This window comes from Varroa jacobsoni, unplaced genomic scaffold, assembly GCF_002532875.2.
Source record: "Varroa jacobsoni isolate VJ856 unplaced genomic scaffold, vjacob_1.0 scaffold_92, whole genome shotgun sequence".
NCBI lineage: Eukaryota > Metazoa > Arthropoda > Arachnida > Mesostigmata > Varroidae > Varroa > Varroa jacobsoni.
The window spans coordinates 120-14337 of record NW_019212994.1 but is presented as its reverse complement, the minus strand read 5'-3'; the positions used below and the strand labels follow the sequence as shown (position 1 = coordinate 14337).

General features: G+C 42.7%; 1 protein-coding gene across 1 annotated transcript in view; it reads left to right on the top strand.

The window, feature by feature from the left end:
- The window catches only part of LOC111264239 (uncharacterized), a 129152-nt gene extending 122567 nt beyond the window's left edge, over positions 1–6585 (top strand). The window contains exon 5 of the mRNA XM_086970003.1: positions 5295–6585. Within this exon, the coding sequence (XP_086826129.1) occupies positions 5295–5314 (20 nt within the window). The 3' untranslated portion in view covers positions 5315–6585. The remainder of the gene's footprint in view (positions 1–5294) is intronic.
- Positions 6586–14218: the final 7633 nt, after the last annotated feature.

The following is a 14218-nucleotide window of genomic DNA, read 5'->3' as shown; positions in this document are numbered from 1 at the left end:
CTGTATGGCATACGACCCCGGAGAGCTACAAAGGGATAAACCGGGGCCGGAGGTTCTTCTGTGCAAAATAAGGGTGAGCTCGAACGCCGATCGTCCAGTGCTGGGGCTCTGGCACGCGTCGACGGTAAGTCACCACCCACCCACCCACCCACCCACCCACACGGGGTAGAGGTGTGCAGCAAACTGGCAAAAGGCTTTTGGGGGCGATATGGCATTGTTGCACGCATGCTTCTACGCTGCCCGTACCGTATACTCGCGTACAGGGATAACCTCTGATAGTCAGATCGCACTGTCTTTCCTCTTTTGATCATAAGTTAGCAGCAGTTAGTGGCCCATTCAGTGATACGCCAGTATATATTCGTATAGTCTCGCCAACCTGTAAATAAATTGTAGGCATCTATTTAGTTCTAACGGCACAGTCCCTCAAGCGCAACAGATGGTTTGCTGTCGCATTTTACTGAAATTGCCTAGTAACGAAATTTTGTAAGATGTTTGTGCTAAACGACAGGTGTAACGTCTCTGGCTCTAAGGCGTTCTTGTTGCCCTACAAACACTAATTAGAAATATGCGCACAAGTTTGTATGGGTACGAGTGAGCACTGATTGTAGGACGAGTTACAGCCAGTAAGTACTGTTCGGATCGTCTTCGTGGTCACTGTTGCTTTTGAAGACTCTTCGAACTAAAAGGCTGGTGACTTGCAGCATTTGCCGCTTTGCTTAGGTAGAGTGGCGAAAAGCCTTGTGCAAGATAGAGGGCCTGTGAGCAGTCCTTCAGAGCTTCAAACCAGCCAAAGAACGCAAAACTGTCTAAGACGCATCGTGTAGTGCGAGGGTGCGATCTCTAGGGACCTTGTCGGCGCACAAGTCTGACCCAACTATTCGCACGCTGGCCATACGAATATCTTTTGGCCTCCTGAGCTACAACGGAATCTAGTATAGGAAGCATTCAAAGGTGAGCACTGACGTGACTTTAATCAGCAGGCAAGTTTCCCAGAACGAGACCTCTACTTGATTCGCCATCAATGCCCCAATATCACGCGGCGCATTGTAGCAACACCTGAAAAGCAATAATAATAATAATAGAAAACATTACAGATACTCTAATCGACAAACGTGAAAATGTCGATGTTTAGGTAATTGCAGGATATAGACAACTTCTACGTTTTGGCAAGCAAATGCGGTTCAGTATTTGAAACGTAATATTCGTGGTACAATCGATTTATATTACAATTCCCATACAGAAGAGGTAATCGAAGATTTTCAATTACTGATCATTCAGTGTAACGAATTACTGATTTATTAATCTCGTAAAAATATACAACAAAATAGGTCATCTTTGAAGCTATGTTTAGTGGAAATTAATCTAAAAAAAAACTACCATCTACATGTTCATACCAGGTAAAGGGCTATATATAGGATCTGGATCAACACCGATATCTTTTATTTACTGAAGATGTGAACTCAAATGAAATGCTACGTACAAAAATTTTGTATCACGAACAGTTGCCAAGGGGTGGCTAAAAGAACCGATCCAAACGCTAAATATATCACCCATCCAGAGCCATTGCATAAACATCTAAAGAGAGAACTAAGTGAGTAGCACCTGGAAGGCGTAAAGGCGCAAACAAGGCCACGTTCATCAATCTACAATCTAATCGTGCCAAAAGATTCTGTCCCTGGCGGCTAAGCAAACAACCACCTAAGTCAGACGGTGGGCAATAGCAGAAATACATAAATGTAATGGCTGCGATCGCTTCGAGCACTATGCATTTGCATCAGCTTCTAGTAGGGAGTACTGCAATCCAGGCTGAATACGTCTCTCTCTACCTCTGTAGACGTTTGAGCTGCTCTATGCTACAGGTCGCTCGAGCTCGCTTACACAGGCAGAATTGTTTATGGCAGCCAGTGGTAGCCGGACATGCTGGTTATGGAAGGTTAGCTACTGAATGATACGGTAGCGTCATCACTGCGCGCGTTTAACGAAAGAAAAAGAATTCAATGGGGGGCGATGGAATTGGCAAAGGAACGGTTGAACAAAGATGTACTTCGGCGGAGATCGAAGGCAGCGGAGAAAGATGGAGCAGACAATCGCTCGAGTAAATGAGCACAGGCTAAACGTGTGTCCCGCCATTAGCCAGCAGCAGCAAACAAGAGGGTAAGCATCCAAAGGAAGGCAAGTAAATGAAGGCCGTCAATACTATTGACGTAACGAGAGGAAAGAAAGGAAGGAAAGGCCGAAAAGATGAATGTTGACTATGTATAAGAAAAAAGATAAATGTAAAGAACTGCGAGAGTGCCAAAACGAAAATGGGCCCAGCGAAGGTTATTTCCGACCGTTCACCAACTCATCCATAGATGGTACAAGAAGCAGCTGAAACTGTAGTGGAAATACAATGATACCGAAATATCAGGTACTGGCATTTGAGAACAACCAATTCGAACGCTATCATACAACATAATAGTTAGGGTAGAATCTATGTTTTGCGCAAATTATGCAAAAATGATTTGAGATAAGGTAATGTTAAAGCAAAATTTTCAAGCAACCATATGTGATCGAATTTTCTTTAACTTTTTCATCTTGGTGAAAATCGGCTTCCTGGCAAATCTAAAAAGTTTAGTTATTTCTGGCGAAATATTTCTTATATAATATTAAATTCACTTCGACCTATAAGACAGTCAACCTTAATTTTTATAATGTGTTCTTAAGCATCGTATTAGAAGAAGTACGCACTTTTACTATCTATATTTCGATGATGACGTATTTACCCTGCTGCCGTAGAAGCCCGGATTACGATGGGATTTAAGCAATTTTTCTATTCAGAAGTTGTTGGTATTTAGAAGAAAGTGGGACTTTGTCGGGGCAGCGTCTGGTGAGCATGTGATGGGTGATAAAAAGGCTTGAATCAGCTTCAAGGCAAAGTAAGTTTGGCAATTTTGCCTTATTGATCTTTGCGGTATAAGATCAAGCGCTGTTGTTTGAAAGGTGTATTTTAGCTCTGTTCACTAATTTTCGCTTAATGTCCCCCCTGGTTGTTGACAATGCACTTCAGCAGTAATCGACAAGCCAAAACTCATGAGGCTGGAGTCACCTTTATTGGAGCAGCAAGCTGACATCATAGGCTTTCACGGCTCTACATTTGCGTTATGATGACGTCCCACTAGTTCAGCGCTAGTCACAGAAAATCCACTTTTCATTTCATCAAGCTGAATGAGTCACTATATATAGCCTGGGAGCGAGCCTTTTTGCTAGATGTTTTTGATCTTGATTATCGCTCGAGTTTTAGTACTTTTTCTAATTCGTTCATTAAGTTGAACAGGTGTGATATTTACGCATAGTCTTTGAGATGACTTGGAATCCAGTACAACTTCCAACTCTTCGTGATTCAATTTTCCGAAAAACTTATTTTCAAGTTTAACATTTCCTCTTTGGAAGTAATAGATCTTTCATTAACAGAAGGTTTGTACAGTGTGTGAAAACCACTTGAATTTTCTAACTTTTAGGTCCCTCTTGCAGTATGAACCTTGAGTAACGGTACACGAAAGAATGCTCGAACATCCTTAATGCAAAAAACAAGTGGTACAAAATATTCAACTTCTATTTTTTTCCTGTCATTTTAAGAAGTTATTTCAACGCTACGTCTACTTGGCTTAGACAACGTTAAAGCATTATCTATTCAATTACATTATTGAATTAAATATAGAATTACTCCGTAATACTCGTATCATATTTAGCTAGCTAGATTCCTTCCCTTGGTGCAACTACTAAGCGCATTTTATTACATTTATTTAATCTAATCGGACGTGCGGTCTTAATGTCCGTATTACAAAATCTCTCATATTACTTTAGGTAGAATTTCATTTCTTTAGCTCCCCTGAGGCAATGTCTTTGTTCGCCATAGCACCACTTACAACATTGTCCTCGAAACCTCCGACCTTCTCACGAAAACCGTCGTACACACAACAGACCCGCAAGTAATCACATAGCCAAACGATTCCGAAGAGACGCAACAGCTATACTTTAGAGAGAACTCTTTTTGCTCTCTAACTCATGGCTAGTGCAGGTAGACACGGGCGTAAAGCTAGACTGGGCCAGCGACCACGCCCAGATAATATAGTGGCCCCACGTGCGCCAGTCGTATTCCAGCTATAGCGCGTTCTTTGTTACCATCGCCACAATCGCCGCGTCTGCAACTGCAATTCGTATATAGAAATATTTGGACTGTCGGAGCTGTTGTAGCGCAGACAAGCTAGCTAATTACAAGCAGCTATAGGAGTGATAGCATTTTACATATTACTAAATTGTCTTCTACGGAACCGCTGGCGCCGGGCTCGTTGGGTCTTTGTGGGCTTTGCCATAGGAAAAGTGCCTCTGTAAGTGGCCTAGTTGGCTCCCGTTGCCGACACCCCTGCGATATTTAGATGCCCAACTGGGACCCAACATGAAAACAAACAGCGACTAAATGAAGCAAATATCTAAGGGCAACTATGATGCGCCCTAAGGCTAGGAGCAATTTGAGTTCAGGTAGATAATTGACGGTGTTGGGAGCGCAGTTGACGTGAGCGTCGTCCGTTTCATATGTTCGAGGAAAATTGCATGTAGCGGTTCGATGTTTACGCCTCTGCTCAAAGCCAGTATGTGGAAGCATCTGTTCCACTGTCTAAGCTGAAAAGGCAACTGCGAATGATGAAGATCATGGTGGCGCGTTCTAGTCAACAACACATCTATACCATACGGAATGCATTTCAATCCGACTGGAGACGCTGGTGGTAAACGACGAGTCTTAAAGGCTTTCTCTAGTTGTAAATACCCGCTCGTAAACAGCAAAACTTGCAGCTACGCCTTTTAGCCAAACCGATGCGACATGTAACGAAACGACCTGACGGTGCAGCATCATATCGTTATAATGTAACGCAAACACATAATACGACCAGAAAGGCATATCGCATGAATAGCGGCTTAAGGAAACCTAAGCACATGTATAAACGTGTTTCACTACGTGCCTGTTTTTCACAGGGAAAAGAAGACCTAACAAAGTGAAACGAGATCTGAATTTGCGATGGACATTTCGCCGCACGTTTACAAATGACATCGTGACGTGGCTACTTATAGACGAAATTATCATTCTTAGTAGAGAGAGTCTTTATTAGAAATAGTCACTCTTTCTTTATTAGAGTATAAAGGCTATACAACCTGAATGACCACTTGTGCGTATTATCAAACTCGGGGAAAGTAGCTTGCTATCTTGCTAATTGCTACGACAAACAAAAAAACGTCTAAATACCTTTCTTTGTCAGATGTATTTCAGGCAATATGAGCCACGTTAGGTCGGAGTCGGTGTACTCCGGAGGCTGAGATTTGGCAGTATTGAATGCGCTAAAATTGTTGAGGCACCTGTATTCAGACTTTAGATGAAGAACGTACCTTGAAGACAAGTAAAAACAGTTCTCCGAAAATCCTCTATTTCAGAATTTTATTACTACAAAGGCATAAATATTGCCCAGGTCCATAAAAAATGTTTCTGCTGCTGCTTAAGATACGATTAGATATTAGAAGAAACAAGCCAAGGATGGATCTGTCGTTTGAATATGAAATATAAAAAACGTTCCTCGTAGTGGTCGATCAATTACAGAAAAAATAGATGAAATCCCTTAAACTATATCTGTCATAAACAAAGCTAAATATCTGTCAGTAAACAGTTTATAATTATCTGAAAAAACTGGATGTCACACGAGCTGGCCCAAAAAATCGTACTTGACACCTATGAAACTTTATAAAGCCAAAACGACATCGAGCCAATTCTATAGTGATCGTTTCCGCATGATGTGCAAATAAGAATAAAAAATGAAAAGTGTGCGTCGTCATCTGTGACAAAGTCGAGACTAACACTAAAGAATATCTGTCCGATAGATTAGGCATTATGAGTTACTGCCGTCTAGCAGAATAGTTAATTTGGACCCCCCCCCCCCCATCGTCAACAAGCAGCAAGATCCCAAAAAACGACTGGAGCTAGTAAACAGTAAAGGTGTTGTCTTCTTTTCTGGTAATGCCAGTTTATATATATTTTTTTAGCTATCTGAGGAAAGTTGTGAAAATCTACGTAGTAGACCACCATCAGTTTAGGCCACTGAAGTTTACACTGATGGGACTACGCTGTGACCAGAGAAATGGCAGGAGGTTATCGACTGAATATATATATTATGTAAGAGCATTCGAAGATACTGGTTTTAGGTACGTTTACATGTACATAGACACAAATTGCACTAAAGTAAAAAATGGTTATAAATTTAATAAGATTTTTAAATTGTATCATAATCTGTGCTTAAAATAAATTAGTTTACTCTAGCGCAGATCTATTGCGAACGTGAATGCGATCTCTTTACAGGGTGTACGCTATCATGTCCGCTATAAGTTGGCTCCTTCTTCAGAGGGTGGTAAAGAGCTACTATAGTTGTTGTGACTGACAAGTTAAAAATCGAGTATTAGAAAATACAGTTAGTTGAAAAGATCATCTCATAATTCTTCTTGTAGTCCGAACAATAAACCCTGCGTCTCTATCATAGCTGGATACCAGTCTGATATCGATCATCGTTGTTGTTATCATTGTAATAGTAGAAGTTGTCGTCACCTTCCTAGTTCCAATAGTTTATCTTATCGTATTCAATCATGTGTATCCATCTATAACAGACAGTTCTAGCGTGGTACCTCAGAGATTCAGCTACTTGTATTGGATAGGAGCCTAAGTAAATCGCGTTTCGCGTTGGCCGCCTTCTCTGATTCGTTGTGTGCATTGGCGGCTGCTGCTGCTGCTGCGGTATTCCGAGAAATGATGTCAGGGATAGGGGACACCGGGGACAACACTGGCAAATAGGAAAGCAGCAGAAGGGCCGGGATGGAGACGGGGCATTGTCGCTTCCTCCTGCAGGACAGAAGGGCCGCACGCGCGGGTCTTCTCGTCATTCGCTCGCCCGTCCGTTCACCCACCTGCCTTTTTCTTTTTTCTCGTACTGCCCGAAAGGAACGACGTCCTGTTGACGCAGCGAATATTCAATCAGACTGTGTACCCGAACGCACCTCCCGCCTCATCCGCCGTTTCAGCCCCAATTGCTTGCCGGTCCCCCATTCCTCCTTATATCTGCGTCTTTCGTTCCTTCTCACTGAAGCTTCGCTTCATCTTGCACCTCCCAAACCTGCAACACAAGCACACACACACACACACGCAAGGCGTCCCACTTTCCAGACCTGATCCACCCGTCCGTCCGCTCATGCCTTCCCTACTACCTGGTCCACCAAGCCGTAGTCCTGTTGGCAATAGCAGCGAGTGACGTTCGTGTTTGCCGCTAGGCAGCTTCGGAAAGGGCTGGCCGCTAGCTCGTTTCTTGTCTGGCCTGCTTTGGTGTTTGCTACATTGAGCTATTACGGGGAGCTACTGCGTACAGACAGCTAACTATCAACGGAAATCAGGAGGGTGAGCTGGCAAGTAAAAAAAAGAACAGCAGGCAGAAAAGCACAGAAATCGAAGGGTGACGAAGCTGGCTGCGTAGTGGGGTAAGACAGTTCCTCCCGGTAGCTCTGTGCTTTATGCACCCACAACTAGGTATCAGAGATGAGAGAGGCCACAAAGTCGGCACTGAAATTGGTAGAGGAGCGGACAGGATGTATGAGAGAGGGTACCCTGGTGCGCCTGTAGGTGAGCGCGAATTGGAGCGTCGAAGAAAACGCCGAGGGTGTCGTAGTACGAAAGAAGAAGAACGTAGCTGGTTGGCGGTGGACCGATGGATAGGCAGACTGCTGAGAAGATAAACAACCACTAGGAGACAGCGGCCGGGTAACGCTGGATCCTCTGTAAGATTCCTAGACCAGAGTCCTGGATAAACAAAAAGCACCAGAGAGATCTCTCTGACCAAAGTCTCGACTATGCGGCCTGAGTGGTTGGCTGAAAGAGACGCCCACAGAAGAAGTAGGACGAAGCAGGTTACCTTTCTGACTTCTTTGTTTCGGCCGGATCCCCTGCCGAATGCAGAACTGTACTATGGACTCTGCCAATCCGCTATTGCTAATGGATCTGTTGGCGCCACCAGGTAACGCGGTCAAGGAGATACGATACACCAGCCAACTCAATCACCACGCATCCTACAGCTTTGCTGATAGCTTCAATATACTCTAAGAATAGATCGATCGGGTCGTGTCTGCTCTCCAACCTACAACGTCAGTACTGCTTCTACGATTGCTGTCTACCTGCAATGCACCCTTCTCCTTGCACTTGCAACGTGCTGTTTGTTGAACGCAGCGTTAAGACCTTTTTTCCTCTTCAACACTGGGCCGTGGTTCTTAATGCGGTCATAATATGTTGTCTGTTTTTCCCTTTCATTCAATCTCATTCTCTCATGTCTAAATGCCCTACGATATGGTTCTACTATCAAACAAATTATTCCTGTCTGTTCAGTTTTTACTCAGTTTCGAACTTCTTCAATCGTCTCTCAGCTGTGGTGGTGCTAACTGTAGTTCGAGGCCAGCACACGTCTCACCGGCTATATTAGGTAGAAACAGTTATTGGGGACGGGGAACGCGCATCGATTCCTGCGCTCCTGCACCGCGAAAAAGTACCATTGCGGCCTAAAATATCGTTATGCAGACTGGAGCACAAACACGCCCTATACATACATTCGAACATCATAGGCCAATAGCCGGAGACCTGTTGATAGGGCAGACCCCAAAGACTGTACGGCATTGTTGGATAAATAAGTGAAAATAAAGAGAGGCAACAAAAGGAACTGGTATTTTTCACATACAAGATCGCTACAGAATACTGTCTATCATACTGGCTTCTGCTGTTAAATCTTTTTTTACCTTCATCTAGAGAAGGGGCGAATTAGATAGCGAAGTAAACTTGAAAGACGGACTTGCACCTATAAAAAATGTACGGTGAATTTAAGTCGAACACAGAAAGGGCAATGAGACCGCCCAGTTTTAGACCGTTTTAGGATATAGTACCAGTAGCGAGAGAGTAAGCTTAGCCTCTTTCTTGGCTGGGGTGCTCTAAGAAGTTTTCTTTTCACGTCAGGGTGATGTACGGCATAGTGACCAATCTGCAAATTCTCGCGAAAACGCACTTTCATACGGAAAAAAAGTAGCTTATGTCAGAAATGCAGAGATGAGCGATGACTGCTGGCCGTCCAATTTTGTTCGGAAAATACAACAAAACAGAAACTGTTAAATGAGTGACAAGGGAATAATTTAATAAAAGTAACGAAGGCCCTAATTGGATAATGCTTGATATAGTTATACCTTCGAATGCTACCTCTCGGCCCTTTTGAAGCTGATAGAGGATCGCATTTAGTCATTGTTCACCATGTCGACGGTAAAGGCAAACAAGGTTTTTGGGGGCTGTTGCTATGTGCGATTGTGGCACAAAGTGGACTAAAAGAAAATGTATCTAGAACAGAAATCATTGTGATGCCATCGCAAGCTCCTTGCCGTAAACTTCACCGTAGTCTTTCTCCTGTGCTACGCAAATACTGCTAGTGCTTTTGCCGGAGAGGCTGCCTTTTTTACATTTAAAAGCCACAGCGCTGCGTGGTTATCTGCAATCACTGCAGCCATTGGTTGGTTGCTTGACGACTTTACTGAAACCAACTAAGCTTTGTTCTTTTACACTAAACCCTTTTTAGCACTCGACCCCCGCTTCTTTTTTCTTCCTATGCCATTCTCCATTTCCTTGTCGCCATCCCCACCTTTCGGACATCTCTCGTTGCTGCTGCTGAACGTAGCAGTTTCTATACTGACTGTGTGTGCACTTGCGTCCGGGCGAGGCTGATGCATTTGCGAGACGGCTTCCTTGCCAGTTTCCGTGCTTGCCTCACCGTGCATCGTGTGGTTCCCGCCTCGCGTTCTGCCTTGTGGACTTCGTTGGCTCAACTTGAATTGCTGCTACTTTAGCTGCTGCTACTTCTCGCCGCGTTGGCCCGACGTACCGGTCTGCGTATCGGTGGCTGCAAAACGACTTCTAATGCTCAAACGTTATTGCCGAAACATACAGCATCGTGGGGCACAGCATAGTATGGCTTTCCGTGCAGAATACGGCCACTGCACGCGGTCCTGGGTACTGACTGCCTCGCTGCCCCACTCTTCGTATTCTTGTGCGTTCGGCGACGTTACCCCTCGTATGCCCTTCTAAAACTCCTGTCCCTTTCTAGCCTTCAAACAATATCCCAAAAAGCGCTCTGCGCTACTCGTATGCCCACGTACCCCCTGACCCCCAGATTCGTCTGTTTCGCCAATCGATCAGACATTCGGGGCAACCTGCCTGCCACCGTGAAGACTTTAACATAAAATACCGAAAGAAAAGTATCAGAAAAGTTTAGAAGGCCTGATGCTCTCTTGGAGCTCTCTCTGTTTCTCCTTTCAGGCCACCTTTTACATCTTCTCGCCTGCTTCTCACAGATATCGTGTGCTCAACTCCGTTACAAGCGGTGCTTGCTTTGAAACCGTCTTTACTCCCGTCAATGGGCACCAATAACGTTCGCGTTTGTCTGGCGACATCCTGCTAGAGAATCGGCGAGTGGCGGTCGATGTATTTGATGTGGGTGTAGGTCTTCCAAAGTTCTCGTAAACGTGATAGCTCACCCTTGTCTCTACTTGAACACAATTGTCGTACATACAGAGAAAGAAGCCGAGCCTTAAGGAGGTCCTGTAAGCTGCCTCTAGAACTTGGTTTCGACTGCAGGAAACGAATAAAAAAGATTGATTGATAGCAACGAATGGCATATGTCCACTGTAATCGTTCAGCGTCTGAAAGACCCTCGCAATATAATAATCTAGGGATTTGCACCCGTTCATGCGTGTTATACGACATACATGTGCACATATAGATATATTATATAATATAATATACTGTACTTGTAGGGCTGTACTTGACAGCCCTACATATCGACACATGACGTAAGTGGAACGGACGTAGCTTGTCTAAACCCAATGTGCACTTTAGTTATTAGGCTGTTACGAGCAAATTTTGAAATTGAATAGCTTTTAAATTAGAATGATGATTTTTTATTATGTATTAGAGACTTTATTTTTTACATACTTGGCTTCATAATCCGGTAGCCCCCCCGGACAGCCGTAAACCTATCACTTGCGTTTTCGTGTGTAATTTATAATAAGATACGCTTGTCCACTAGTTGCTATTTTTAGAACATGGACATTATCATACGGACTTAGGTCGGGAGAATAAATAGGTTTAACCTAAAGTTAGACATTCTTTTGCTCAGCCCCGGAAGTAATGAAGACATGGCAATGAGGTCTAGCGTTATAATCAAATAACCGGAGTGCGTGCTTTCGATTGCTGTGCAGCGCTTCATGAGTCTCTTGAGGAGCTCGAAACAGCAGGTTGCATTAATTGTCTCATTTTCGGCAAGTATCTCATAGTAATAGGTTCCCTTGATGTTCATTGTAAACATGGCCGTCGCCTTACCTCCGAACCTACTCGACACTCACCGAACTCAATTTCTCTCCAGGGCGACGCCATTCTTTCGTCCTTCTCCTGCTGCCGGTAAAAGTTGAACCACGTCTGGTCTCTTGCCACCGTTCGCTTCAAGCGGGTTTCTTGTAAACTAAATTTACGAAAATGCCACGTTGAATACACCATATGCATTTCCAAGAGGCTTGGAATCAATTCACAGGGGACCCATTTTTACTCAGTTACTCATTTTCGATACTTGGGTCATAATTTTGTAAAAAAACAGTTTTAGTCGATTGAGCCTTTCGACTTTAAGCTCTGTTTTCGTAGAAAGCATTTTTGGTTGTAGCAACGTGTCCTTGTGCTTCGGCTTCCAACATCTGGTCACCTTCGCGCTGGTCTTCAACTTTTAATTTCCTTTCTTGAAACGTTTGCACCTTTTACATACTGTGCTTTCCCTTAAGACGTCTTTGCCTAAAGCCGTCACCAATCTTCCATGAGCCTCCGTGGCCAGGCCTCGAAGAACACTGTGGTCCACGAATAGTGAAAACTTAACCAGTAGATGTTGATTTTCGAAGTTAGAACATGTTTTTCTTTCTAAACTCAGTTCGCTTGTTTCTACAAGATTCTTGTCACCCATAAGTTTCTAAAAGTCTGGAGTATTTACAGGCCAAACTAAAGGTTATTCAATTTCAACGTTCGCTGGATTCGCTTGTAGTTGCCTAATAAGTATATCAGGCTATAGTTATGTTTAGGATGGAAACATGCATAAAAGGAGTACAGCAAGACTCAAATTTAATTTCCCAGATATGGTCATTATGTAATACCTTTATCGCTTTTTTACATACCCATTGTACCGTAAAGAATCGACGCTCTTATTTATTTCTACTTGCGAATTAAAAGAAGTAACATCTACTTTTCAAGCTGCTTGTAGGCAGTAAAGATATCGCATCTAACGACTGAAGGCTCTGTCAGATGTTAAAAAGGAAAACTTTGCCAGCTAGGAAGAGAAACTTTCTAACTATATAAAGCGGGTTTAGACTTACTCTACAAATGTAATTTTTAAACTTAACACTAAGAAACGGTCCTTGAGCTGTAGCATGCTCGCTACGAGCTCTTTAGTGTCGCAAAGTAGGACCGAATTGAAACCACCGGTTGATCTTCAAGTTTATGCACATGTGTTTTTCCCTATTCGGTATAAATTATTTTTTTTTAATCTGTAATTTGACCATATATCCCTGATTTGATAACATTTTCGCTTTAGTTAATAATATTAGTAAGTAAAATAGCCGATCGTTTATCTCAATCCAGCCAGGTACTGGGTTAAGTTTAGAAGTTTTTTCACGTTTGCACAGTAGTTACTTTCGTGTATGTATCCAAGCCATGGTTGTTATAACAATTACATTATAATCAAATGATAGGTTCCAACACCACACACGGTTCGAGCAAATATGTTAGATTTGGTGGGCTTTCAAACGAAAAGTGACCCATCGTAGTCCAGTGTTCCACACACAAATATAAAAATATAGGAATAACATAGTGGCAGAAAATACACGTATTCAGAAGGCTAAATACTACATTAGCTTTTTCTTGGAAGTATATTCGTAGCGTATTTTATAAGGCCTAAACGAGCCTAAGAAAAGTAGTTGATGATAAATTATGCGTTCATAGCCTTCATGACAACATTTTTTCATTCACAATATTTAAGCAAACTCTAAATGTGACGGCTTCTTGCGTGACCGTACTTTACAAAATCGTTCTTAGCATAGCCGTGTCCTTCGCAGCAATTATATACATTTACCTGAGAATCAAAGAGATCTCAAGGTGCATTCGGAGAGACTGCAGTGCGTGAGCTACAGCTTTAATCTGTACCAAAATACGAAACAGAGTTTTGTTTACTTAAGTAAATGGCCTCGTTGTATGCTTTATTAATGGAGGCCGCCATAACGTGAAGAAGCACCTCTTCTGTGTTAGCGGCCGCTATTCATGTTCCACTTTTTTATATTTCGTTTAGAAGCACACTCTCGAACCTCGATGCTAGTGTAAAAGCTGTGAACTACACCGACAATATGGCTCATACCACTGGGAAAGCTATAAAGTTCAACTTTAAGCTAAAAATCTCCATTTGAAAGTTGCTCTGGGTGAAGAATAATAGTCATAATTATACACTGACAACGGAAGAAGCGGCACAATGCAACTAGTTTGCAGTCGAAACGTCATGGAATGATCGACGAGAACATACCGAACAATTAACATTTACCAGATATCGTTAGTCGCGCGTCCAAAAAAGAAGAATTGAATATCACACTCGATTATTGCCAACATGCCTGATCTATAAATGAAACTATCTGAAGGCTGGTGGTGCCGATTTCATAGAAAAAAAAAAAAAAAAAACAGTCAATATAAACTCTAACTGCGTGTTTTTAACACACCTTTTTGTTTATTTAGAGGCGTAAATTGAGCAGTCGCCACTCAAGTGGGAGAAATCTCACACTAATCAGACTAGTTCAATTATCACTATTTTATAGCTGGTCCTACGTTTTGCAAACGTATACATTAAAGTCACCCCTGTCATTCCTTTATTTGTGTATCATAAGACGTGTGTCAAGCGTAACGATGTCTGGATTTGTCAACCTGTCTTCATGACGAACGCCTAAAAGAAAGAATCACGATCAACATAAGTACGCTGGATAAGTAACAAACCTTAGTTAACGAAAAAAGATTGACTAGTAATAAATAGACGTCTGTCCTATTAGAAAAATCTAA